The sequence below is a fragment of the Pelmatolapia mariae genome, linkage group LG17 (assembly GCF_036321145.2).
Source record: "Pelmatolapia mariae isolate MD_Pm_ZW linkage group LG17, Pm_UMD_F_2, whole genome shotgun sequence".
NCBI classification, from domain to species: Eukaryota; Metazoa; Chordata; class Actinopteri; order Cichliformes; family Cichlidae; genus Pelmatolapia; species Pelmatolapia mariae.
In genome coordinates, this window is record NC_086242.1 from 3,110,677 (window position 1) to 3,137,366 (window position 26,690).

At 41.4% G+C, this 26,690-nt stretch overlaps 1 protein-coding gene across 1 annotated transcript in view; it reads right to left on the minus strand.

Annotated features, from left to right (window-relative positions):
- Positions 1–26,690, minus strand: part of LOC134646907 (synapsin-3-like) — a 133,663-nt gene that overhangs the window by 71,094 nt on the left and 35,879 nt on the right. Inside the window, exon 4 of the mRNA XM_063500939.1 lies at positions 16,380–16,471. Coding sequence (XP_063357009.1) covers positions 16,380–16,471 — 92 coding nt within the window. The remainder of the gene's footprint in view (positions 1–16,379; positions 16,472–26,690) is intronic.

Genomic DNA, 26,690 nt, shown 5'->3' on the forward strand with positions numbered 1-26,690 from the left:
AGAATTCCAGGCAGCTTTGACTCAATAGGTAGAAGTAGAGCAAGGTTGGTGGTTCAATCCCGGGCTCCTTCTAGCCTGCATTTCCACTCCTAACCACTGCATTTCAAAGTGGTTGTGTTATACCACTTTGAAATATATATTATATATATATACATACATATATATATATTCTGACAGCACTGGTTCATGAGTACAGCTGTTTTAAGGTGCCTGATGTCCCAGAAAAGTTTTTTATTGATCATGTAAACTGGACCCAACAGGTGGAGTACAATGTGACTCTTTTGGCAGATCATAACCATCCACCCACTCCTCCATGTAACAATCAACTTCCTGTTTAACACCTAACCTAACAGCACTGAGGGCAAGCATCTCCAGCACAGTGTCTCCTTGCAGGCTGACAGCTCTGTTGGCACATTATTAACACACTATATCTGGACGCTGTGTTTACAGTCTGTCGTTCAGTGCATCGAGCTGATGGGGTAAAGTAATGCTCCTTGCAGCACCTAATCTTTTTGGACCATCTATCCAATTAACCCAGCCTAATCCTTCCTTTTTACACACTGTTCTGGGATCAGAGCCAAGTGCCCCATCACCCACCTGAAAGCCTCTTTTAAACTAGCCCACATTTCATAGTAACAATGGGAATTCAGTTTGACTTTTATTTATTTATTTACCTGGAAACTTTAAAGTTCTATACAAATGTTCCTGCCAATTGTTACATTGATGTAAAAATTATTAGAGCCCGGCCAATATAAGACCAATATTTGCTCATTTGAAAATCTGACATGTTAGGGGATATTTTTTTGGGGACATGGGAAATAAACATTTGTTATGTGAATTTCTGAGTCCTTACTTTGGCAATGAAGTTTTAAAAAAAGATCTTGTTTTATTATGACAACGAGTTACGGATTAATAGTTTATGCTGTGCCGCACTCTGCTCAGAACATCAGGTTTTAGTGTTCTAACCATACGGGATGTTGCAGGGTGCCCTCTAGTGGACAAATTGTGCAACATCGACATTCATAAGGGCGTTTCTCCTGCCTGTTCTTTACTTTCCAATATTCATTAATTTATCAGCCGTTATAAAAGCCGATACAGACATACAGGCAAATAGCTAAAATCAGCCAATATATGAGCCCCGCCCATTAATTTGATCAGGCTCTAAAATTGATCTCAATCATACAGTGACGTCTGGCTTGCACACAAAAGTGTCCATATTTAATAAATTGGTCATGAGAGACTCACCTACCCATTTCCACAACTTGGTGCATAATGACACTAATGTAAAATGACACATTGTATATACTTGTGAGATTCCAGTGGCTTTGAAACAAAGATTCAACAGACTGAGACTGGTAAAATCCTCGCACTCATGTTTCCGTGGTTAGTACCAAATCTGACATGCTCCGACATGATTTTTCTAAAGGAAGCATCAGCCCGCTGCAGGTGGAAACCAAGCTGATGAGAGCGGTGAGACTAAACCCAAACAAAGTTGTGGGATATAAAACCAAAACAATGAAAGACACTGAGGCAATATAAAGCTGATGGAAACTACAGAGTGGGAAAATTCTTTGTTGCTAAGGGAGACGCCTTTTGACACATTCCCCTCGTGACGAATACTTAAACGTATTAAAACAGAACACAAAGGTACACAGCAAGCCCCTGGATTACCTGCAGTTACAGACACAGGTGCGTGCAGTAGGTAGAGGGCTGAAATTATAGCAAGGCCCTCCAGCAGACTCTGTGGTCCTCAAGCGCTGCTCATGTTAGACTGCACAGAGAAGACTGGCAGGATGGCTGAGGAGTGATCTGTCCTCGGCGACAGAGCGACTACAGCTGTTCCTCCCTGCTGCTGCTGCTGCGCTCGGCCGCAGTGGCAACAGACCAAAGGCTCTGCTATTTATACTGGATGGAGCTGTTTATTGAAGCCCAGAACCCGACCAGACTCGACTGCTTCCTAAACACGGGACGTGCTGTTCCAAGCAAACTCCATTCTGGTTACAACTGTGCACGAGCAGTTTAATCAAAGTACACCTTATTAGCCTCAAACAACATACTTGATTACACTACTTGATTATAACAGAACGGGCAGACGCAGCGGTCGTTCAGCACAGTGGGATTTCACTGGGCTAGAGTTAATGAAGGCAGTGCCCTGGAGCAGCAGAGCATCACTGAAGTTTGTCACCCATTAACTTTGCTTTTGTGTGTCTTCACCTGGGCTCATCCTGTTAAAGCACTGCTTCCCGCGAGCCACGGATTAACCCTGAAGCAGCACGTTTATGTTTTACGATGCTAACACCTCGGGCCCCCGAGACTCACCGCTTCACAGGCGATATTCTAATGTGGCCTTTGAATAGGTTACAGTGCAATAAAAGGCTAATAAGAGGCTCAGATGGGGGAAGAGCACAGATATAGATTAGGAGGTGAGGACAGAAAGGATCCGTGTGGATTCATAATTCCACAGATAAGACAGGATTTGTAAAGTAAGCCAGACAGGGACCGAGTGGGTGGTTCTGTGTGGCGCGTGCATGTTATTTCTACCTGTCTGTGCAGGTGCTCCTCCCACAGCATGATAGGGTTAACTGGTGACTCTCATCTGGCTCTAGCTGTGGATGTGAGAGTTTGAGGTCTTCTCACTTTCTGTGTGTTCGCCTGGTATAGACTGGTGACTTGTCCCGTATCAACACGTCACTCTTACAGTCACTTCACAAAAACCCTCAAAACAGGGAGGTGTCACTGCACGACACTAGCTGTGTGCAAATATGAGCTAAAGTATGTGCTGATTATAAGTCATAGAAAATGTTTGGGAGCTGCTACTGACACTATTTTAAGTCAACATCTTCATCTCATGACTCCTTGCTCGTGAATGCAGCCGCTCCCAGTGACGAACCCACAGAGAAAAACTGCCTGACTCTGCAGTTTCCCCCAGCTTTGTGGGTGAGTTTCAGCATCTCACGTCTGGTTGCTTTGGCTTTACAGGTTTTGAATTTAATATTTTGGTAAACTGTTACAGCTTTGATCTGAGTAAGATCCATCATACAACCCTTTAAACACAGGTCAACAGCTAGCTGGGGAACACAGGGGAACATTTGGTTGCTCCAACAGTAAAATATTTCCCCTTGAAACGGGTGACAGAAAATAGATCCAGAAGAAGGGTGATTACTAATTTGTCACACAGACATACTAACATCTCCAAAGTAATATTTGCTCTGCTTCGGTTTCATGAGTAACCCCCAAAACACCGCCAACTCTACGATCTTGCGCTGTGTTTGCGTTTCCACTGCTCCAGTGAGAAAAGGTGCAAATTCTATAGGACAGAAAGAGTCATAGCACAAGGCAGGTAATTCTCAAAGCACAGATAAACATGTTTAAAACACTCCACTTTATAGTGGCTGTGAATACACAGCGAGCCTGGCAGTTACGTAAGCCCATCATAAAATATACCGCACAACAGCGCCAACAGGATGTTTTCATCAGCATTCTTGGAGCAGGAAAGTATTCAAAACTCAGGACAATATGCTGCCGTTTGGTCTCCAGATCCATTTATCATACAGAATCTCTGACCTTCTAATAGGCTCCAAAGGGATGTCTGAACTGTGGGGAACATTTGTTCTCGAAACGGTCCTGTGGCTGTTTCAAAAGCTGGTGAGGGCCTTATCTTCCACCATCAGTCTGTCTCTCATTGATAAGCATAATCAGGGTAGAACTCGGCGGGAATGCCACAAATGTCAAACAGTACATACCGAGGATCAGCACAGCGCTCGTACACAATGGTGCATTGTGCCGCGCTGGCTCCCTGTCATCAGAGGGAAATGCACCTTAGAGAGAAAAGTCTGTGCTTTCCTGTTAGGAGGACGCACTCCAGAGCAAAAACTCTCAATCAGGCCACAATCATTTTATGTGTATATATGGGGAACATTTCCTACTTCAAGACAACTACAGGACAGATGATTTTCTTTACAACTTTTACATTTTTCATGAGGTATAGTCACTCTGCCACTTTTTCTTCTTCAGGATTGACTGAACACACTAAGGCAGTTTTTCCTTAAGTCAATGGGAACCTAACACAGGGTGCAGGCTAAAAACCACTAATGCTACCAGTCATACTCTAGGTGTTAAGGCGAATGAGTGACCCAACCCCAAGAGCAGTAAATTTAGGTCAGAGTAATGAGTGATATCACAAACTAACCCCCTCCTATTACCAGTTTTAATTTGCTTTTTACATAAATAACTACATTTATATAAATATGTGAATGTAAATAATTGTGAGTAATTTAAAACTGAATTTCAGTTTTTATATTACTGCAGCCCACCTGCAGTACGTTTTGCGTCCCATCAGGGGGCACCGGTCCACACTTTGGAAACCACTGGAGCTGGCTTTTCTGTTTCCCTGGCGAGTACATTTTGTTTTTCGCTAGTTAAAAATCAACGTTACATTTAATCAGTGGACTGCAGGCGCATTTTTCTAACAAAACTAGCCAGCATTAGCTCAGAGGTCCCAACGTTTGCATCCTCATCAGAATATAGTCGCATTTGGTCACTATATAAAAATAAATAAATAAATAAATAAATAATGGCCAAAACGCTAATCTAAAGGTTCAAAACAGCAGCACGTAAGAGGTATCACAGCTGCTGTTCATCTTTTATATACAGTCTCAACCAGCACAGAGATGGCTCTGCGAGCCAATTAGCTTACCTCATAGCTGAAAAACACAGTTAGCTTAACACGTTAGAGATTGCATGATTTAAACAAGCTATAATTGATCAATACAATGAAACAAATTATTTTATAATAAAATGTATGTTCTATGCAGAATTCTACCGTTCGATGTCGCAGCGCTCGTTAGCGTCTGTAGCTACAGGACATTTCAGAGGCCCCACTGCACTCGAGTGCAGCACAGACAGAAAAGGTTCCTGAGTTTTAGAAAATCTGTTCAACTAAAAACAGTTTGACACAGTAGACGCAAAAATGTGAACCTGAACACTGATGAGATTAAATAATTAATAAAGCCACTTTTATGAAGTTAAAACAATTCATTCAGTTTGCTGTTTTGGATTTTTACTAAGGACTGGACACATGACGCTACCATATCCAAAGGCTCTGAACAACTCTTATTTCTCTCTCTGTGTCCCGTCTCTCCCTGTAGCCGAGCATCTTGTTGTGGTCCCCTAGTCTGACTCTAGGACTCCTTGTGGTTGCGGCCGTGGCTCCAGGCCTGGTGGCACCAGAGTGACCTGGCAGCATCTCAGATCCTGGGAAGTTGCTGTCAGGGCTGCCAGAGGTCTGGATTGTCTCCAGCTGAGCTCGCAATCCGAGGCTGATCTTGACACGGCACTGAGGTCACACAGAAAACAACCCAAAAAAAGAAACGGGGCCCAGCACCAAAAAAATAAAACTTCACACGTGTTAAATCTAAACGGGAGTGGGAGTAACTTTAGCGTGCCGCAATTTTGAGAATGTTTAGTTGTTGAAGATTAGGAAAAAGAGTCCCACGGGAGGCAGATGTAATGAGGAAAAGGAGCTGCGAGAGGAACACAGCGCCAAATGACCTCTGGCAGGAGGGGAAATGAGCGTTGTTAGGAGTTTGAGTGAATTAGCGGGGCCATTTGTATTCATGGCTATATTACAAAAGCAGAGATGGTGGATCGGGCCTCACGGCCGCTGCATGCTTTCACTGCAGTCAAAAGAAAGCACCCTCAGGCCTCCTAAAGCCACGTCTCAACTCAGCGTGTCTGTGAGCGGGATTTATTTGCTCGGTAACAAGATGAACCTGTTTGAGGTATTAAGTGTTCAGGCTGCTCTGGGCAGACAGTTCCTTCCCTGATTAAAATGGGTTTTTAAGGGGGTCAGCAGAAGGGGGGCGGGATGTTAAGGATTCTTTGCTAGCCAATGTGTGTGTGTGTGTACGTGTGTGAACAGCCTCTGTGTGGTCTAAATTGTAAATTGTCACCTGAGGTAACCAAAGGCAGAGAGTCTTGTTATATGTGCAGAAGGGATTTGGAAAGGGAAGCGGGGGTGGCCTTCTTTGGCGGGTAGCTCTCAGCATAGAAAATTAAATGAAAAGAGGGGGTAAAAAAAAGAAAGAAACAGGACAAGGATCTGCTAATGTAATCTGGCGGCCTCCCTCCCTCTGTCCATCTGTGGGGTTGAGAATGGCGAGGAATGTGACGAGCTAATTCAGCCATTTGAGACAGAGAGTGAAAAAAAGCGCAGAATTAAAGAGAAGTCTGGATCTAATGTTGAAACCGATTCAGAGCATCACCTCCAGCCCTGACAGTTCATCCAAAATTAGGTTTTTATTGACAGAAAATGACAGAACTGCAATATGTGCCCAAACGAGTACGTGATAATTTGTATGTATGTGTATTTACCCATGACTGCCCTCACCTCGGCTCTTATTGATGAATAACAATAGCATATGTTACATCCTTTAAATAGGCTCATTTTAAATAGTGGAGTTATTGATCAGTTCGGGTTTTTTTGTGTGAACTTGTGTTTATCTACAAAAAGATTCCACAGGACATTTTTAAGTAATATTAAAACGTAAGTCAGTCTGTTTTCTAGACCTCTGCATCACCACCTGAAGTCTGGTGTAATGCCCGCTGAAGGGAGCAAAATTTGACCAATCACAGCAATGAGGTGTGACCAGAAGCGACTTTCTGAAGAGTCACTTGGATGAGTGATGAAACGTTTCTCCCACTGAAAATGCTACGTCTGGATGACGGGATTTACTTATCTGGATGATTGAGCATGCATTGAGACATTTTAGAGCAGCGGTCCCCAACCCCCGGGCCATGGACCGGTACCGGTCCGTGAGTCGTTTATTTTGTTGTATTTATCCGCGACACTTTAATGGCCAGTCTGTGGTGCAAAAAAGGTTGGGGACCGCTGTTTTAAAGGACTATATCCCTGAGAAAAAAACCCAATGCTTATGGGTAAGAATAATGGTTAATAGAAACGTGAACTTTTAGGTTGGTAGCCGGCAGCTGAATTCAGTTTTCTTACCCCTCCCAATTCGAGTACATAGTCCGTTTACCTTAGAGTCAGGTGTCCATGTCTCTGGAGACCGCTGTAAGACTTCAGTGAGTCAGTGAGTCAATGAAGCGCAATTCTGACCAAAGACAGCGATGCTGAGGTGAGTTGTTGAGAATATCCAGAACCTTTCTTTTGGTAAGCGCTGCTGTTTTTGCTGCTGTTCGCCAGCGTTAGTGAAACTTTCTTTAAGTGGGACACTTAGTGAATGAACTCTCATGTAATGTCAGCATGTAATCAAACTTCTCAGAGGGAAAGTGTGATTTTTAGGACACTTGAGCCCAACATTAGCTTAGAGGAAAATGGACAAAAACAAACAAATGGACAACTGTACCCTCATACACACAATAATAACATGGACTGAACCACCACTCACAACCACTAGCACTTCATATAACCTCTGTAGAAATTATCCCACATATTTCACTTACCTTAATTGCACTACTGTAAATGCTGTATAGACAATCACACAATAAGATAATTATAATTCTACAACTGTTTATAACTTGCATAGTTAATATTTCTGTATAGTTTTAATATTTATATCCTGTTCATAGCCTGTACATACTTATAGTTATAGCATATTCATAACATACCTTCATACCGTGTACATTGTAACATACCCATAATAGACCCATATTTTGTACCCTCATACCTATAACAGACCGATTTCTGTAATATATCTGTATATCTATGTTATTGCTAATATATATTTTGTAATATATCTATATTATGGCTAAAAAAGCACTTCTAGATGGATGCAAACTGCATTTCGTTGCCTTGTACTTGTGACATGTGCAATGACAATAAAGTTGAATTCTATTCTATTCTATTCTAATTCCACGCTACAGAGGTAGCACCTCATTTAGGAATAAAGTCCTCAGTTTGTTTTGACTGGTCCTTCTGTTTGGAGCTACCTGGCTCTGCGTCATCTTCACTGGCCATGCTGGTATTCTCTGTGCCTGCATCCATGTGGTTACTATAACATTTATAGTTACTTCATGTTTTTATTTGAGGTAATTTGTTTGATGCATCTTCTGAAATTTGATGTTTGAGAATAATGTATATCATTTCAGTTTATTTTGAAAAATCTCAAGACGATCTTCAGCTTTATTGTGAAAGGTTTATGTGGAAAATAAACAAGCGGACAGCGGAGCCACACGCTGGGTTTACCGTTGTTGTTGCTAACGACAACACATAAAAACATTCGCTTGTCCATCTGTAGTGTAATAAATAATAAATACATAAAAGAGAAATAGGGAACTTTAAGAAATTAATCTAGCTACTACAGTGACCATCAAACCATGAAAACATATTGCCGTAAACAGTTTATTTTGCAACACCACGAAACAAACGAAAGGGTATAATATGAAACAATAGATGTTTTCACATCATCATCCGATATATATGTCGTTATATCGAACAGCCCTAACCCACTCCTTTATAAACACAGACAGATTGGTTGCAACATGTTGCCAATCTGCACCCACGAGTACAGCTCAGTTACAGTGCTACATTAAAGCGAGGTTGCTGAGTACCTGTGTCTTTTTGCAGCTAACATCACTAAGTATGGAGGAACTTCTGAATTGCTCTTTCTAATCTACAAGGTTCTGGTTGGACTGAATGTCGCTGCTATTCTGTCCATACAACTGCTGCTTTTGGGCTGGAGCTAAGTGGGTTAATAATACTCACCATTTCATCATCTACTAAATGTATTTGCTGAACTTTATTTATAAGGGCATTTGGAGTGGTTCACTTGTGAGATCTAGTGTTACTGTAAGTATCAGTGTCCTCGAGGGTATAATAACGTGTGCAGAAGTATTAATTAGATCCTCCAAGACTAGTAAAAGATTTTTTATAAAACTGTGATCCTCGCCACGATGACGGTTCAGTGTTGCATTACAGAGAACACGCCAAAGCTTCTCAATCCTCCACGTCCACTCTAATTGTACATTTATATTTTAAGCATCTGGCTCCAGCCCCAAACTACTTCCAGTGAGTGCAACAGTAAAACAAGCTCAATAAAATACTCAACCGCCAGCAGTTAACGTCCCCATAGCCCAATATTAATCACCATTAATGAATCATCTGCCTTTATTAACCACAGTTAGAGCTCTGTGAAGATGGCAGAGGAGAGGAACACTGCTCTGTGGCTTATCAAACTTTGGCTGCCGCGACCAGTGTTCCCACTTTGAGCCGAGCAGCCTGGCTGGAGGTTTTGGCAGCAGAGAGCAGAGAAGCCAAAGGGCTGACTACAGCAGAGCAGCAGGGAATAAAATGCCAGAACTACTGTACCTTGTGGTGTGTCACTCTGCTCTACTGTAGGCTGTACAGCTTGTGCCACGTTGCACGTTTTTCCTTTGCTGTCCATACACAAATGCCAAGTTAGGTAAGGGTTAAAAGAACAAGATAAATAAAGAGAAATGAGGATAAAAAATAATGGAAGATAAATAAATAAGTACAAAAATAAGTAAAGGAAGAAGAGTGTGGTATGCAAATGTTGATGTAGATGGATGTACAAGGAGCTTAATGTGCAAAATGAACTTAGTGTGCAAAGTGTCTGACGTGCAAATTGCAGTTGAGGTAGGTCATCTGTTCAGGAGTCTGACAGCAGTGGGGAAGAACGAGCTGTTGAGTCGGGACGTTCTGGGTTTCACACTCCTAAACCTTCGTCTGGAGGGCAGAAGCGTGAACAGTCTGTGTTGGGGGTGTGTGGGGTCTTTGAGGATGGAGGCGGCGCTCCTCTGGACTCTGCGATGGTAGCTGCTCTGCAGAGAGGGCAGCTGTGTGGTGTTCAGTGTCCAGGTGAGGTCCTCGCTGATGTGGACGCCCAGGTACCTAAAGCTGCTCACCCTCTCCACTTCACACTCCTGGATAAACAGCAGCTGGTGAGGCCTCTTCTTCTTCCTCATGTCCACAATCATCTCCTTTGTTTTATCAGTGTTGAGGTTGTTGTCCTCACACCATGATACCAGACCGGCATTCTTAACATTTCCTATGTTTAGGCAGGAAGTCCATAAAGCACCAAGACTAATCATGTGCATTTGTTGGACACTAAGGTTCAGCTGGCTAAATAACCAGGTTGGCGTCATCGCTTTCTTGCCAAATCTTGATCTTGGTTAAGGATCTTGTCAAATGCAACAGCCAATGTGCATCTTATCCTGCTTTGCTACTGCAGTGGCAAAAGTGTCATGGAAAGTCTAAATAAACGCCATTTTGGATCGCTTATGAAAATCTACCAGGGTGAAGATTTTCCAAAACTCCATTTTTGCATTTATATGTGGATATGGAAAATTGAGATTTAATTACACAACTTACTTAATTACACAAAGGTGTGTGCTTTTAGCTCCTTTTGTGATGTCATTACACGCCATGTTATCGTTTGCAGGTTTTTGATTGGCTAACATTTCTTCACAGTGTGCGTTATAGCGCCACCTGTCGCTCTGCCATGAACTTGAAATCACTTGGGATCATTTCTTGAGTTTTTGTGTTTCAAATCAAACTTGGAAAAATCCAAATTTAAAAAAATACCCGTGTAAGTGTGGAAATAAGAAGCCTAAGAATCCCATTTGGCAGCAACAACTGCTGTCCTTGGATAACAGCAGGTCCTATAGCCAAGTGTGGCGTGCTGGAGTGAATGTGGTGCATACATAAGTAGACACATTGTGTTTTTATGTGTATCTAATGATAAGAATGAGGCTGGAGTTTTGCAATAGCTACATTTATGCTTTCAGGCTTTAGGCCTAGTTCACATTTGTGCTGCCGTTTACAGCGAGCATCAGCTGAGACAACACTGCACTCAGTCAGCAGCAACCCACAAACCAGCTGCTACAATCAGCAACCGTGCAAGAGCTAAGAGACACAGGATCCTCAACAATAAAAGAAATGAAAACTCTAAAAGAGGAACACAGCTCTCCCAAAGAAAAGATCGCTATCCAAGAAGATGGGCATAAAACAAAGGTACCTGACCTCGTCCACCGTGAGAAAAGAAGTAGAATGGAACGACGCCTGTGCTGCTCTTCAAGATAACGTTGCTCGACAGGAGGAATCCTGCATAACCAAAGTCCAAAAGGAGGAGAACGAGAGAAACATTGTCTCTGAGAATTTCTGGATGAAGGGAATCAGTGGGATGGTAAAGCAAGAGAGGCAGAAAAAGACACAAAACTCTTCATCAGCAGGATCCAACAGCTTCAGGTACGCAGCCTGAGCTGATCGTTGGATTTCACGATAATGAGCTCACCCGAAACCCTGGCTGATTAGGTCCCACACCCGCTTTCACACCTTGGCTCATGTGATTAGAGGATCACCAGGGGGTCCTTTGTCCCTCTTTGGGGGGAAACTCCCACTGGGTTTAAATCTGGGACTCTCGGCCATTTGACCTTAGAACTGAAGAAGCTTCTCGGATGAGAGGTGAAACGTCTTCAAGCAACTTTAAGAAGTCCAGACGCTTTTCTTTCCAAGCTCCTTAGACTACGATGACCTGGATGACTGAGAACCTTCACAGACATTTCACGATAATGTTCTGTTGGATCCCAAAAGCATTTCAGAATGTTTCACAGTTTAATGCAGAATCCTTAGTGATTTTTTTTTTGTCAAACAGCTTGCACTTTAGAAAAGGAACAGAAAGGGTTAGGGGTCGTGGCACAAAAATCAGAAAGTGTAAAAGGTGGAGAAAAAGGAGGAGGAAGGAGAGGAGGAAAAGGAAGGAAGAGAAAGACTTGGGGGAGATGGAGGGAAGAGGAAAATGCAGAGGAAAGACAATGAAAGAGGGAGGAGGCACACAGGAGTGCGGAGAAAGCAACTTTGATTCCTACCGTTTCCCCTCTCCACCTTCCTCCATCTTTCCCCTAACTCATCCCTCTCAGAAACTGCCTCTATCCTCCAGCACCAGCTCTCCCTCTCCCATTCCTCCACCACATCCAGAAAACTGTGAAGGATTCAGGAGATTCAGAATCCTACATCTCCTCCATTTTATCCCCATCACACCTTGATCCTTTACCCCCCAACCCTTTTTCCTTACACAATACCCTTTACCCTCCCTCCGTCCCTCCATTTTGCTTCACTGTTTGCTGTAAATAGCTCAATAAAATGTAATCGATTACATCTAAATCTACAGTGTTCTACTCCAGTGTTTTACTACTAGCTTGTTTTAGATTTCAGTGTGATCGGGGGAGTCAACAAATGAATATGGATGGATGAGGTCATTTGGACAGAAAGTAAATCAGTTTCCTCATGTGTGTGTTCATCACTCATGTTAATATTTAAATGCATCTCAGCACTGATATTGTTTGGGTTACGCTGACAACAAAGACAAAAACAAATATTTAAAAGACACTTTGTATTTCTATACCCTCTAATAAAGCCCTCACTTCTGGTGGCAAAGCAAACTCTTAGCGTGCATTTTAGACATCCAAGTCAATTCAAGTCAGCATCTGTAATTTTGCTGACTGCTTGGGTTTTACTGCATTCCCAGTTGAAAGTATAAAGACAGTTTAAAGATTACATGACTGCCCTGCTAATCTCTAATTGTCATCATACTCACCAGATGACAAACATTTTGCTTTAAGATACAGTCTCTTTTCCATGAAATATAACTCTCGCCACACTTCAAATATTAAAATATCAAATCAAACGTGAATCTCTTAAGAGATAAAAACAGATTAAAGAGCTAAAGAGCCAAATAAATCCATGAGTGAACTGATTAATATCTTTCATTTTCATGCACACGGATATATCAGGTCAGAGAGCTTGTTATATTTGATGGCTATTTGCCTTGTTATACCACATAAGCACAACATGTAAAGTCCATCCTTCTACAGCTTAGAGCAGCGGTCTCCAAGCCCCGGGCCTCGTACCGGTACCGGTCCGTGAGTCGTTTGGTACCGGGCCGCGAGAGTTGAGGCTCAGGTGTGAAATGTATGGTTTTCAGGGTTTTTATCGGTTTTCAGCGTTATTTTGTTATCGTTTTTATCGTTAACTCGGTTTTCCTGGGTCTTTTCACGTGTGTTATGAATAAATCTTCATTTTTTCGGTACCGGTAATAGTTTTATTTTGTTGTATTTATCCGCGACACCTTAAAGGCCGGTCCGTGAAAATATTGTTGGGCATAAACCGGTCCGTGGCGCAAAAAAGGTTGGGGACTGCTGGCTTAGAGTGTACTGTGCAAAAACCTTAGGCTGTCCCTCTTTTTTTTCTATTTTGCAAAATGGGAAACAGGTGCAGAAATGTATTGAAATATGCACAAATCCACAGATTTGTACAATTCTAACAAGCTTGAAAGTCAATATTCGGCACCACATTTAGCTTGTCAAATTTTGTATCACAGCCTGGACTCTCTTCGCTTTCTTTTTGTTTCTTTAAATCTTCTTTAAAGTCTTCAGGAATAGTTCTTCAGACTTCTTGAGGGTCATTCAAAGCTCTTCTTTGGAGTTTGCTCCGTTTTCGGTCAACACGATCCCACACTGCTTTAATAATATTGAGGTCTCGGCTCTGAGGAGACCAGTCCTTGACTGATTCTGTTCCTCTGTGTCTTTTTCTATCCAGGTATGATTTTTCTGCACGGGCAGTGTGTTTGGAGCCATTATCATGCCACTGCCAATCACTCTTTCCTTAGTAAATCGACTTCCATGGTGGATAGTACTTTCCTGCATTCATAATCTCATCATTTTTGACAAAATTTCCAACACCACTCGCTGAAATACGGCACCAAGCCATGACGCAGCCTTCTCCGTGTCTTAGTTTCCCTGTCAAGAAGTCATTCCTTAAGAATGGCTTCATTTCTTTCATTTCTGACCTTTTCTGATGAAGCTTCGTTGGCTTTCCCCTAGAAATACAGTCTGTCTTTTATATGCTTGATTGTTAAGTGGTTCAGGCACGAGCCACACAGGCCCACAGTCATGGCCCAGTCTCTAGGCCTGTGACTGAGGCCTTAGAGAATAAACCTGTGAAATGAGAGGTGGCATAAGACTTGTACTGTGCTGTAATGAACTGATATATGATTTGTAAATTTGTGTTTCAATTTCTTTTTTAATTTAATGTGTTATTTAATGAAATTGAAAATTAGCTTTCACTGGTTATGATCTATACAATGAACAGATTTTAATCAGTTTACAGTTTATTCATCCAAAGAACAGTTCGGTGCTACTCAATGAGGAACTATGATTACTGACAGAATTCATCCAATCAGCCTGCTTACTTACAACAGCCATTACACTCTCTAGGGTCAAGTTCGGAATAATAAATGATAAGCTAAGCCCAAATAATCTGGCAGTGAATGTCAGTGTTTGTGAGCGAGGCAGCAGTAACACCATCTGTAACCAATTTGGCTTCTCCACCATTACAGCAACATCATGAAAAATATTCAACCCCCACAATAACCTCAGTGTCAACTCTGACAACAGGTGGCATTGTAACATTAGCACCATTCGCCTTCTCGGTCGGCAGTTATTCTCACTTGATTTGTAACATGGTCAGGCTTCTTCCCATAACTCCCCATACGCAACAATATTTCAACAGGAAAATTAATTTAATGAGATAACAAACATAGATGGTAACACTGCTAATTAAAAATAAAACATGATTTTGCACAGTTTAGGTTACATTTAAGGATTCTCTTTTATTTTTATTTTAAATGTAATTATTTATAAAACACTGTACAGTTATTACTACTATTTTATTTCATTTTCAAATTTTCTATAGCTACAGTATCACAACGACAGTTATTATTAGTATCATTTTTGTTATTACTATCATTTTGTTTTGTCTCCTCCGACTCCTATTTTGCTCCACTGCTGCTAAATATTAGCTGGATGTTAGCAGCTAATAGGAAGTACCTACGTTTGTTTTGCTTAGGACTGGAAACAGTGCAGTCCAATTGCTGAAAAGTCCATTGGAAAAGTAACATTTTTAACTACCATCTAAAGTGCACTGCTTGGGTTCAGACCACTTCATTGGTTGATCCAATGATTGCCTAAGAAAGACTAATGATTAGCCAATTAGTGCCATCCAAGCTAAAACCCAGGAAGAGTAATAACAGAAATTCCTGGTACCCCCTCAGGTACCACTGCTGGTACCTGAGGGGGTTATCGCAGTTACCACACTTCTAGGAAACTTGACCTCTGACCTTGACCTTGAGGTTGAGGTCACTGAGATTCTGAGAGTTTTAGTACACACCTATTATGTCAACTTGAAAGTTCTACGTTGCTTCGTTCTCATTTTCAAACCTATGTGTCCACGTTGCTCGCCCACCCACCAGGGAAACAAGGATATCAGGCTTTTACAGCTAAGGCGTAAAACGGAAGAACAATAAGTAGACAGAGGTGTAATATCAACAACGGCAATCATAGAACCGCACGTATGAGGCCTTAGCCATGCATCAGCAAAATATCTTAACTTAAAATTAAGTTGGATTTATCCTTGTACATGGGTTTCTACAGGTTAGCTAAGACTAAGACTAAATCCTGTCCCATGTGGAAATGGTTTAGACTGGAGGCAACGTTATCTCACAGCATACACTTCATTTATGAAATTAATCATAATCCAGAGCGACTCTTTTAGGAGCCCATTCTTGTGATTCTTGGAACAGGGTCAATAAAACAACAAAAATGGCCTTGACATCGAACAAACGTTTGGTCAAGAGCCATTCGTTGATCATTGTGTGCAAGTTTTCCTAAAATGAAACTAGTACTACAGGAAGAGAAGCCATTCTTGCGAGCTAAAGAATGAAAAGTTTGCTAATATTTTCATTTTTGACCCAACTGCTCAGTACGTCACTAAAAACACCAAAGACATGACTTGTGTGGAGTCCAAGCTTGTCACCATCATCAGCCCACAACAGCTGTACTGAAAGGTTTCATGAAGTAAAAGCAACATGAGGTCTACATGTTATTTAGAAACATTTATGCAAAGAACTAGTACAAGTAGATTAATAGCAACCGTCAGTTTTGCCAGAGTTCTAATTCGGTCACTTAGCTACAACTCCTGCTTGTTTAACATGCATTTGCAGGGTGGAAAAACCTCACGGTGACGCTGTGAGAGCCAGAGATAAAAGAAAGCTCAAACGCACATGAAAACTGTGACCAAAGTGAAAAGATTAAACAGTTTTCCACTGTCACACAGATTTTCCTGCAAGGTTAAAAATTAGTAAGCAAGCCGTTTTTAGTTTTTTCAAAGGCTAAATCGCATTAAAGCATTGATTTTACAGAGTCGCACTCATGCTGGGGGAGGGGGGTTGAAACACAGAGCCATGCTTAACAGCACTGAGACAAAAGAAGTGTGCAGGCTCACTGTGGCACAGTATATACTGGATGGCCTAGTGCCTCAAACGACTTCCCTTCGAGTGTCTTACCTGATCACTTTGGTGCCACCTTTATTGACCTGCATGTCCACCATACATCCCGAGTTAACGTAGGAAGCCAAGTTGATCTCTGAGAACTCTGCCTAGGGGTAACGAAGACAAGGCATGTCAAGCTCATACAACAACATGCACAAACAGAGCATTTTACAGTGCATTTGAATCAGTGTGTGCAAGCTGGAAGAAATATGGGCACTGCATTAGACTGCATTCAAATTTGACTTTATGTTGTTTGTGAAAAGTACCAACAACCACCAAGATAGTGCTACAACACACTCTTTCACCTCCGTTTTACATTTCTGCACTTGCATGGAAATGAGCAAAATACAGAGTGACAGAGTGAGCTGGTGAGAGAAGGCTAATTGAGTTATTCCCAGTCAGTGGCCTCCTGGACAGTGAGGGCCTTGTGAAAGGCCGTAGCCTGGCTACCTAATGACTCAGTCAAACGTCCAGAAATACTCAGAAGGAAAGGCGACAGTTGACTTCTGGGAATGGACTTTGTGCACGATTGGGAGGGATGATTCAAATTTCCTTGTACTGATTGTCACAACAGCCCATAAATCTATTCAAGTTTACTGCTTTGGACCAAATTTCAGAGTAGAGTAAGAGTAATTCTGTCAGATTGATAACCAAGTTACTACAAAGGATTTCTCAAGGTTTCCTAAAGAAATGATCAAAATAGTAAGAAACTTTGTTGCGGCTAGACAGCAATGAGGAAATAGGAAATTACTCCAGTGCGTGCCAGAATACCATAACATCATTAATGGGTGTGCGCATACTTCTGACTGCACCATTCAGTGATGCTGGTCAGAGGTACATCAGACCTTCCTTTCCCCAAACAAGCTCCAACCATTAGAGAATGACCTCAGCACATATGCAGGCAAAGACAAGCTCATAAAGAAACTCTTTGTAGACCAGAACTTACACAAAACCCAGGCAAACCTGCTAAAATGGGAAAACGACAACAAATGTGCCTGTTGGATTTGTGCGTGTATGTCACGTTCAGCATCATGCTCAGGTTTAGAAATCCATGAGGTCCAAATTTGTTTCTGTTAATATCTTATGTTTAAGGTGAAGCACCTCTAATAACCAACAGAAAAGGCTACACTTCAGAGGAGACAGGCTCCTAGAGTTGCGACACAATCAAAACCAGAAATTTTGAAAGCTGTAAAAAACTATTTTTATCATCTTCCTTCTTTTGTGGGAGTAAAAAGAAATGTGAGCTATATGTATAGCATAATACTGAAAGTAAATACTGAAATTAAAATTGCACAAAGGAAAAAGTTACTTACTCAGTGACTCTGGCCCTACTGTGCCTCTGATTCACCCATCGCTCCTAAATCAACCTATTATCCTTCCTTGTGGGTGATTTATCAACCTAACCTTCTCAATACATCCCAGTAAGAGGGACTGTAGGACAGGCAGGGACTTCATAAAATTTTCAAATTAAAAGTCATGTGGCAAATGAACACTGATTTGTCTCAGTTTTATTGTCTTGTTTTGGAAAAGAAATTACCGAGGTCCAGACCTTGGTGACCTAATAGCTGTGGTAGGGTCAGAATTTGGCATAAACAACATGAAAGCATGCCTTGTTTGCTCAGTCAACAGCTCAGGCTGCTGGTGGTGTAATGGTGTGGGAAATATTTTCTTGGCACACTTTGGGCCTCTTCCTACCAAGTCAGAATCGTTTCAATGCCGCTGCTTATCTCAGTATTTTTGCTAATCGTGCCATTCCCTCTATGACCACAGTATATCCATCTTCTGACTGCTGCTTAAAGCAGGACAATGCACCATGTCACAATGCTCAGAACATCTCAAAGTGGTTTTCTGAACATGACAAAGAGTTCAATGTACTCAAATAACCATCACAGTCATCAGATCTCAATCCAATAGAGCAACAGAGAGTGGAACAGTAGATTTGAATCATGGGTGTGCAACAACTGTGAGATGGTATCATGTCCATATGGAGCAGAATCGCTGAAGGATGTTTCCAGCATCTTATTGAATCTCTGCCAAGACAAAAGTGGATCCAACCCAGTTTCTACTAAAGTTTCTGCTGAGTGTATATCTACCTCTAACCATTAGATGAATGATCATGAAGTTATGCTTAGACCTTTACTGTCAACTGTGGCATTCACCCATATGGCAAACTCCAGGACTTAAAAATCAACCAAAAACTGTGGTTCAGCTCCACTTGGGCCTCATGTTCTCCCCAAGAATTCCCATATCCTCTAATTAAATGGTAAATGGACTAGTTCTTATGTAGTTTTTCTACTCTACTTGATCACTCGAAGCAAAGCACTGAGTGCACGACATGCTTCATTCATCCAATTCACATGCACTCATACGCCGATGAATGCCTCAGAGAGTATCTTGAGGCATTGCCATTCAGTATCTCACCCAAAGACACTTTGGCAAACAAACTGGAACAGCCAGAGACCAAAACACCAAACTTCCAATACGTAGATAACTTTCTCTACCTCCTGAGCAAGTTTGTCAAAGAAATAAATTCCTGTTCTTTGCTAGCCAACATTAATACCTCTTTGTGTTTATAATTGTGAATTACTCATGCTAGCTAGGATTAGCTAAAAACTCTCCAGCTGTACCTTCTTGTACAAATACAGTCATCATATCCACTTAAAAAACACAACGCCTATTTACAGTCATTGGTGCCCCTACAGCTACTGTAGTCAGTTATAAAGAGTTGAATTGCATTGTACAGCAGAAACAATAGTACGCTACATATGTCTGTGTAATATAACCAAAGCTACACCCTAAATATGCAGCTCCAGCCTGTTTGTCAGACCTCATTCCTCACTCTGAACATGCTCTCTGCTTTCCCTCAGAGGAGAGTCTGTCAAGCTGTGTAACTGTAAACTTCCATCTGCCGCAGGTACAGAACGCCCCTGGAGGGACACTAAACAGCAGTCGGTTGACCTCAGACACGAAACACTGCCGTTTGCTAGTCGTCACATCAGTTTCAAGTATGAGACATGACACTCAAGTAGTGGATTAAATGGGCCCTAAACAAGTAGCCTGCACTCTGTGGAAAAGCAAAAAGTCAATCTGAAGTGACGTGGTCAACTCTCGAGCGCCACATTTCACAGGAAACACGGCTGCATTTCCTGGTATGCTAATCCCGAGCCAGCTGTGGCTCGGCTGTGGCTCGGCTGTGGCTCGGTGAGCAAAAATGAAATAATGACCAAGCGACCATTTCATAACCATTTCACAAAAGTGTCAAACAGAGAGCAAAGCGTTTGTTTGGTTCTCAGCTCTGCTTTAACTGCTGCATGACTACGGCACGAGGACGAGATACTGAAAACACTGCTTTTGGCTGGAGAGCCGGACCCAGAAATTATATCAATATGTAGCACACCTAATGGGCTACATCTGAACATACTATTAATATTATTATCGAAGAAAAACTTCGGCTTTCTCGCAGCGTGATGTTTTAATGATTCAAAACTCGGATTCTGGTCAATTTAGTTGAAAAGATTCTTCTTATTTTTACAATTCAAATGTTTCCCAAGGACACTCATGGGGTGAAAAACACCTTCCCACAGTGACATCTGGCCTTTGGAATAAATCCCAGCACACATGTACAGCACATGGCTAATGACATATGGCATTCAGCTAATCACAGAAATACGTTTATGACTCGAGGGCTGACGGTTTAAATCATGGACTTGTTAGATGCAAGAAACCCTTTGCAGCTGGTCTGACAAATCTGCATTAAGGTATGTCACCGTTTCACAGCTTGGAGAAAGTTGTAGTTAACTGCAAGAATGGTCAGCAAACCATTTTTTTTTGCTTTTTTTTTTTTTTTTACTCACAATGTCATTGGTAGACTGCTTTTATTCTACCAGTGTAGAACTCTTACAAAATCCCAAATTCATTACACATTACAAAAACACAATTGGGCATTTAGCAGCTAAGACATTTCCCCTTAGGTGTTGGCAGACAACAATACAGACAAAAAAAGAGTCAATATCAGATTTAGTTTACAATTCTAACAAGCTTGAAAGTCAACGTTTGGTCTGTTCTCTGTCAAGATGATCACACACTGCTTACATAATGTTAAGGTTCGGGCTCTGGGGAGGCCAGTCCATGACTGTCCCATTATGTCTTTTTCTATCCGGGTATGCTTTTACTGGACTGAAACTAGATTTGGAATCACTGTCAGAGCAAAACGTGAAGCTATTACCAATCAGTTGCTTTCCAGAGCAGTATTTTTCTGCATTCATTCTTCCATCAGTTTTGATAAGCTCATCACTGGATGAATTCAGCCAAAACCATGACAGCCTCCACTGTGTTTTGATGGTTGCAGAGACCTTTATACCTTTCTCTTACATATTAATGCTGATTTTAACCAAAAAATGTAAAATTTGGATTCATCACTCCGTAAGGCCCTGATGCCACTCATTTTCAGTCCAGTATTTGTGTAATTTAATAAGCAAATAAGCTTGCATTGCTAGTTAAACAATTTGGTATCTGGACATCCTCAAGCTGCGTTTTTCATCTGAGGCGCTGCCAAGCTTTATTGAGACTCGCATGGGCTTTCATCTGCATAAAAAGGAATATTATCAGGATAGGATAGCTCTGTGGCCCATGTAAACCTTGTATGGGGGAGTAAACTTCCTTTGAAAAGAATTTGCTGAGTAACAAAACTGTTTGGGTTTTTTGGGTGGTGGGGGGGCAAGAGCGAGAGGGAGAAAAAAAACCCACCCACCTCTTTTTATTTATTGTTTTGCACTCTCAGAGGAAGAGCAGGGGGCGAATAAATACCATAATCTTATTTCAGGGACAACGAGGCGCCACTCATGCTCACTGTGCCTGAAGGACATGTATTTGGCTCTGGTTCTTTTCTCAGCTCCCCTCTTACTGATACCCATTCCCAAAAGAAACATCTGTGTGCTCTGCAGCACATGCCGTGCCAAGAAAGGCTCCTAAATGCACAACACACCCAAATGCACACTGACTGCGTGACACTCCCATGCACATGTACACACTAATGCACCGTGCTGCTTCTAAACAAATCCCATCCCAAACACCAGGGCCTACAGTGGCTTGTGCGGCGACCTGATAAAACCAGAGAGTGGGCAACATTTTGGCAAGCTTCAAGAATTACACGCCATCTCCAATTGGCTGGTTACATTTAAAAGGAGTGCTAACAGCCAGTGTCACTGGGTAGTAATGGATGAAGAAGCTGGTACAGGGCACAGGCCCAGAAGCCAGGGCAGGAGGCTTTACACAGTGCCATGGTTACCATCACGGTACCACATTCAGACACTTGTCTTGGAACAGCTCTTGCCCTGGGAAAGGAAAACAGGAAGTGATACACAGGACAACTGCCTCCAGAACTGATTCTTCTCATCTGTTGACCTGCATCCAGGCTGAATTAAGAATGGTGTGCAGTCAAACTGCTATAGCAGAAGCACCGTTTGGGGAGAAAGTTGATTTATGATTAAGTTTAACTATGGCTCAAAGCTGAGATCAACAAATCTTGCTTACTTAAGCTTGTTTGAATTTCTGCACTTTCAATTTCATTGTCATTCCCTCTACTCACAGCTACTTTCATCACAGTAATCCAAACTTGTGATCTTTTCTTCTTTTTAGCACACAGCTAACGTCTAATTGGCCTTTGAATCAGATACAGCCTCTTCCTGACTGATAAAGTCTCATACCAGGCAAACACTGCTGTGGTGAAAGGCAACAAGGAGTATTTATTTGTGCACTCTGTCAACTTTGCCAAGTTACATGAACCCATGGATAGTACAGTAAACACCATTAGACAGCAGCTCATCTGGAATCTTTGTTGGTGTTTTTAGATCTGGACTGAGGAAGGTTATTAACTTTCACGCGGTTAAAGGTGCCTTTTGCTTGGTCCTGAATCAAAAACAACTTAAACGGACCAGCCATGTTACACCTAAATCTTTGATTTGCAAAAATGTCCAGAACGACATTTTTTTTTCTTGAAGGTGAAAACATTTGATAACTTTACATAAAATATTTTATGATTTCCAGTTTTGACTGAAGGAGCAAAGATTAGTTGAAGTATTAAAGCTGAAATTGTCTGAATTTATTTGAAGTGTAATAAGTGCAATGGAAATTTGGGGTCTTTAAGTTTGCAAGTCTCCAAGACAAACTGAAGTGTCATCTTAAGCGTAAGCGGTGAAGTCTCAGTAACTGTCACGGTACTGGGTCCATGACCCAGTGCTTTGTGTTTATTGGTGAACTGATAGTTCTGATTATCATTATGATTTATGCTTTTCTGCTTATGTTACATCTTCAGTCCTTGGATTGTGGTTTCTGTTTTGTATCATCTCTGTGCTTCAGGTTCCTATGTTTCCACGTCTTAGTGTCTAGTCTGCGTCTTGGTGCTTTGTCTCAGTTTCCTGTTTTACTTTGGTAGTCCTTGTCCCATGTTTATGGTTTCAGTTCTGCTTCCCAGTGTCTCGTCATGAGTACATTATCCCAGCTGTGTTTCCCTCCTGTCTCCCATTTCCCTGATTATGCCAGCATGTATTTAAGCCCTGTGTTTTTCCCACGCGTCCTCCATGTTAGCTGTGTGTTCCTCAGTCGTCATGTTTTGTCATGTTTTGTCAGGTTATGTCAGGCCACGTCATGAGATCATCCTTCCTAGTTTGGATTTTGGTTTTGTTTCTAGTGCTCATGTATTGTGTTTCTAAGTTCGTTTTCTGCCAGTGAATAAAAACTGCCGCCTTTAAGTTAAATATTCTGTCTCTGAGTCCTACGTGAGTCCAACCACTGTCTGCCACACAGCTCACCGTGACAGTAACCCTGAGTAAGGTAATGAAAGCAACTGAAATGTCTCACAGCTTCACTGTAATTTGGCATTTTAAATGAGAACGAAACAGTCGTTGAGCTGCAAGGTAAAAAGTCAGTTCAGCTTAAATGGAGGAATGGGGTAGGGGCGTCATTTGACACAGACAAACTGGAAGCTAAACCAGTTAAAAACAGATGAAAGCAGTGAAAGTAGCATTTCAAGTGGAAGACAGACTAAACACAGATGAGTCTTTATTTGAAGTGTAATTTTAACTAAAGGAAATGAATGAAATGGATTTTTTATTTCAATATAAAACAGATAAAGGTAGTGGAAGTGTCATTTCAAGTACAAGACATAAATACAGCTCAGTCTTAAATCTTAAGTGTTGGAGATGATAAGAGCTGAATTATGACTTTGATGAACGCAGCTGAAATGTCGTTTTAAGTATGAGAGGCTAAAGCAGTTTGAGCGCTATATTCCGGCATTACAGGGAATCATGAAGGCAAAATAAAAGATAAATCAATAAATGTTCTTCAGAACAGTTTATGAAGATCTAAGCCATGATTAACCCAACTGAACTATTATGGTTCCTCTCCACAAATGCCCATTATATTTCTTTTAACCCAGACTGATGACAGTTGTTCTTTTTGTTGTTGTTCCCCAGTGGCTATTGATAAAATCTCACTATCCCCAGCTCCAATTGTGTGATTTCTTTTCACCTCAAAATAGATGTTTTTCTGCTCCAAACTGCTTCTTTTATTGCTTTACATCTCTGGTTTCAATGGGGAATACCTTGACAAACTAAAACCTAGTTTAAATACAACTCTAAATAGAAAACGTTACATAAATATAGCAGTTTTATTATCTGGCATGTGAGGCGCTGTTTTTGTTATTTGAGGTCGAGCTGTTCAGTTTTACGCTGCAGTCAGAACAAAACTGCGTGACTTGACTCAGCACATGGGGAACATACAGTAGTTGCGGGGCAGATACTTTGTTTAATGTTTTCGTCGTTCTCGATAAGCTCGGCTGAATCCCATGCTGATGCAATTGAGAAGCCTGAAGTACAGTGGACTATTCATATGCACCACAGAGAGGTATTTGTTGCTAATAGCTACCACCTTGTGCAACAGTGAAATAATCCACTGAGGCACTGACGGCTGAAATTCACGACAGATGCTAAGTGCAACGGAGCAACAGAAGGCAGCAAGTTACACACCAAGTTACACATCCGTCTTCTGAAAGCTCTCCCCACATGCCCTATGTCATGGGCAAGTACGAGCCAAAAAAGGGTACGGATAACATACAGCCAACTGCCTGTGAGCTGCCATGACTGCAGCGGAAAGGAGCGTGGACAGCGCTGAGGTCATATGCCTGCTCAGCAGATGTTGCCCCGCGCGACCCAAACCACACATGAGCCGGCAACCCTACAGAAGTGCCTCTTGTTCTTTTGCAAACAACAGACCTCTTCAGTTCTGTTTAATCTGTCCAATTGTGTAAATTGCAGTGTTTATGAGTTGTGGGTAGTAAACAGGCAGTTTGTCTGCCAGCCTGTTGTTGGGTGTCATTACGTCTGTGATCAACATTGATTGTAGCTGTTGAACTTTACAAAAATCCTGCAGCAGACTGTCAGAATTTTCTGAATATCTAAAAGTGAAACAGGCATGGTAAAAAACTGCCAGTGCACGAGAAACTAAATGAGAAGGTCTTGAACTTGGCACTGCCACAAGCCTGCAACACATCCAAGACCCTTCAGACACATACAAAAGGCATTGTAGGAGATGGATATCCCACAAGCTCCAAAGATCTGTGGAATGTACCACTCGTCTGAATGAACACAGCTCTTGAGTCTAAATGTAAAACAGCAGGCAAGTGTTCAAATAACAAATTGACTGAGTCAGTGGGTCGAATAATCTACAGCCACCTACTGCAAGATAAAACTCCTCAAGGAAACATCTATGAAGGATATAATACAGATGCAGGTCAGAAGACGGGGTTATCTTAGGGATATAATTGATTTCTGATGTTTCCCTGTTTGGGCCTTGCTTGGTTAGACAGGACCACAGTGAGGTAGAAATATCTGGGAAATCTGTAGATATTACCGAGCCTTTGTCATAACCGGTTTTACCCTTTTACTATTTATCAAATTTCATTAATGTTCAGTGGGGGGGTTGCAAAGGAAATGGTTTGTAGTGAGGTGTATGCAGTGTTGGGTAAGTTACTTTAAAAAAGTAATTAATTACTATTACTAATTACTTAGTCAATATTGTATTTAAAATACTTATCTAATTACTGTGTCAGAAAAGTAACTTAATTACTACATAAGTATTTAACTAAATACTTCTTAAAATCCATATAAACCTTGAGTGGACAAACAATAGAAATTAAACTCTTTAAATAATAAATAAATTTTTTTAAAGACGGACACGCTACAGTACGCAGCGGTAGCATCTGTTCCACAATGTAGCCTGGCAGGGCCGGACTGGGACAAAAAAAATCGGCCCGGGCATTTAGACTAGAGACCGGTCCACCAGGTATTATAGGAAAAGCCATAAAGCCTTTGAATGAAAACAAACGCTGTTGTCACAGTGATGTACACTGTCTTGTTGGTATATATGTATCAATCTAATAAACTTAAACCTTCACCATCCTCCCTATTCTGGTATTGGTCGAGTTAACCTCCTGAACTATCTACAACACATAGTGAAAACCTGAAAGTAAGACAAAGACTAGAGGTGAGACATGATCATTACTGATTACTGATGACAGATTTAGATATATTTTCATAAATCATTCATTTGCCACATCAATAAACAGCATGGCAGGGCAAAATATTTTTTCTAACATGGCAACCTTTAAAAAGTGAAAGGAGATAGAGAGACAGGTGAGAAAGAAAAACTTAATTGACTTTTTGATGGCATTTCACACACAGTACTGGTACAGAATCTAGAAAATGTGGGAAAATGCTGGCATCATAAACAGTACTTAGCTACTTCTGAAGAAAATATGATGGGACCCTAAAAAATTACTATGTACAATAATGGATTTCTATACATTTTACATCAGATGAAAACGTTTGTTATAAGATTCAGAGCGATAAACAAACAAGAGAGAAAAGCCGATCAGCTGATCACTGATCAGTTTCATGATTAAAGTAGAAACAGAGGGAGATCACCATCGGCCCACCGGGCAAATGCCCGGTATGCCCGATGGCCAGTCCAGCTATGTAGCCTGCAGTCATTTTTTAAGCTCACCTTCAGACGCTTTCTGTGCTGCTGAAGTAAAATCATGTTTTGCTGCTTAGCAGGAGTTGCCGCGGTGTTATCCATGGATGATGAACAAGGATCACTCAGAAGTGTTCATCTATGCTCTCGTGTCAGGCGCTTCAGTAGATTACTCGCACTATTAACAGCAGCCGATAGTTTTTTCTCCCCAGCACATAGCTTACATGTTGCTGTAATATTCTTGTCTGCTTGTTTCAGAAAAGTGAAGAGACAGGAATATGTCCATTTCGTAAAACA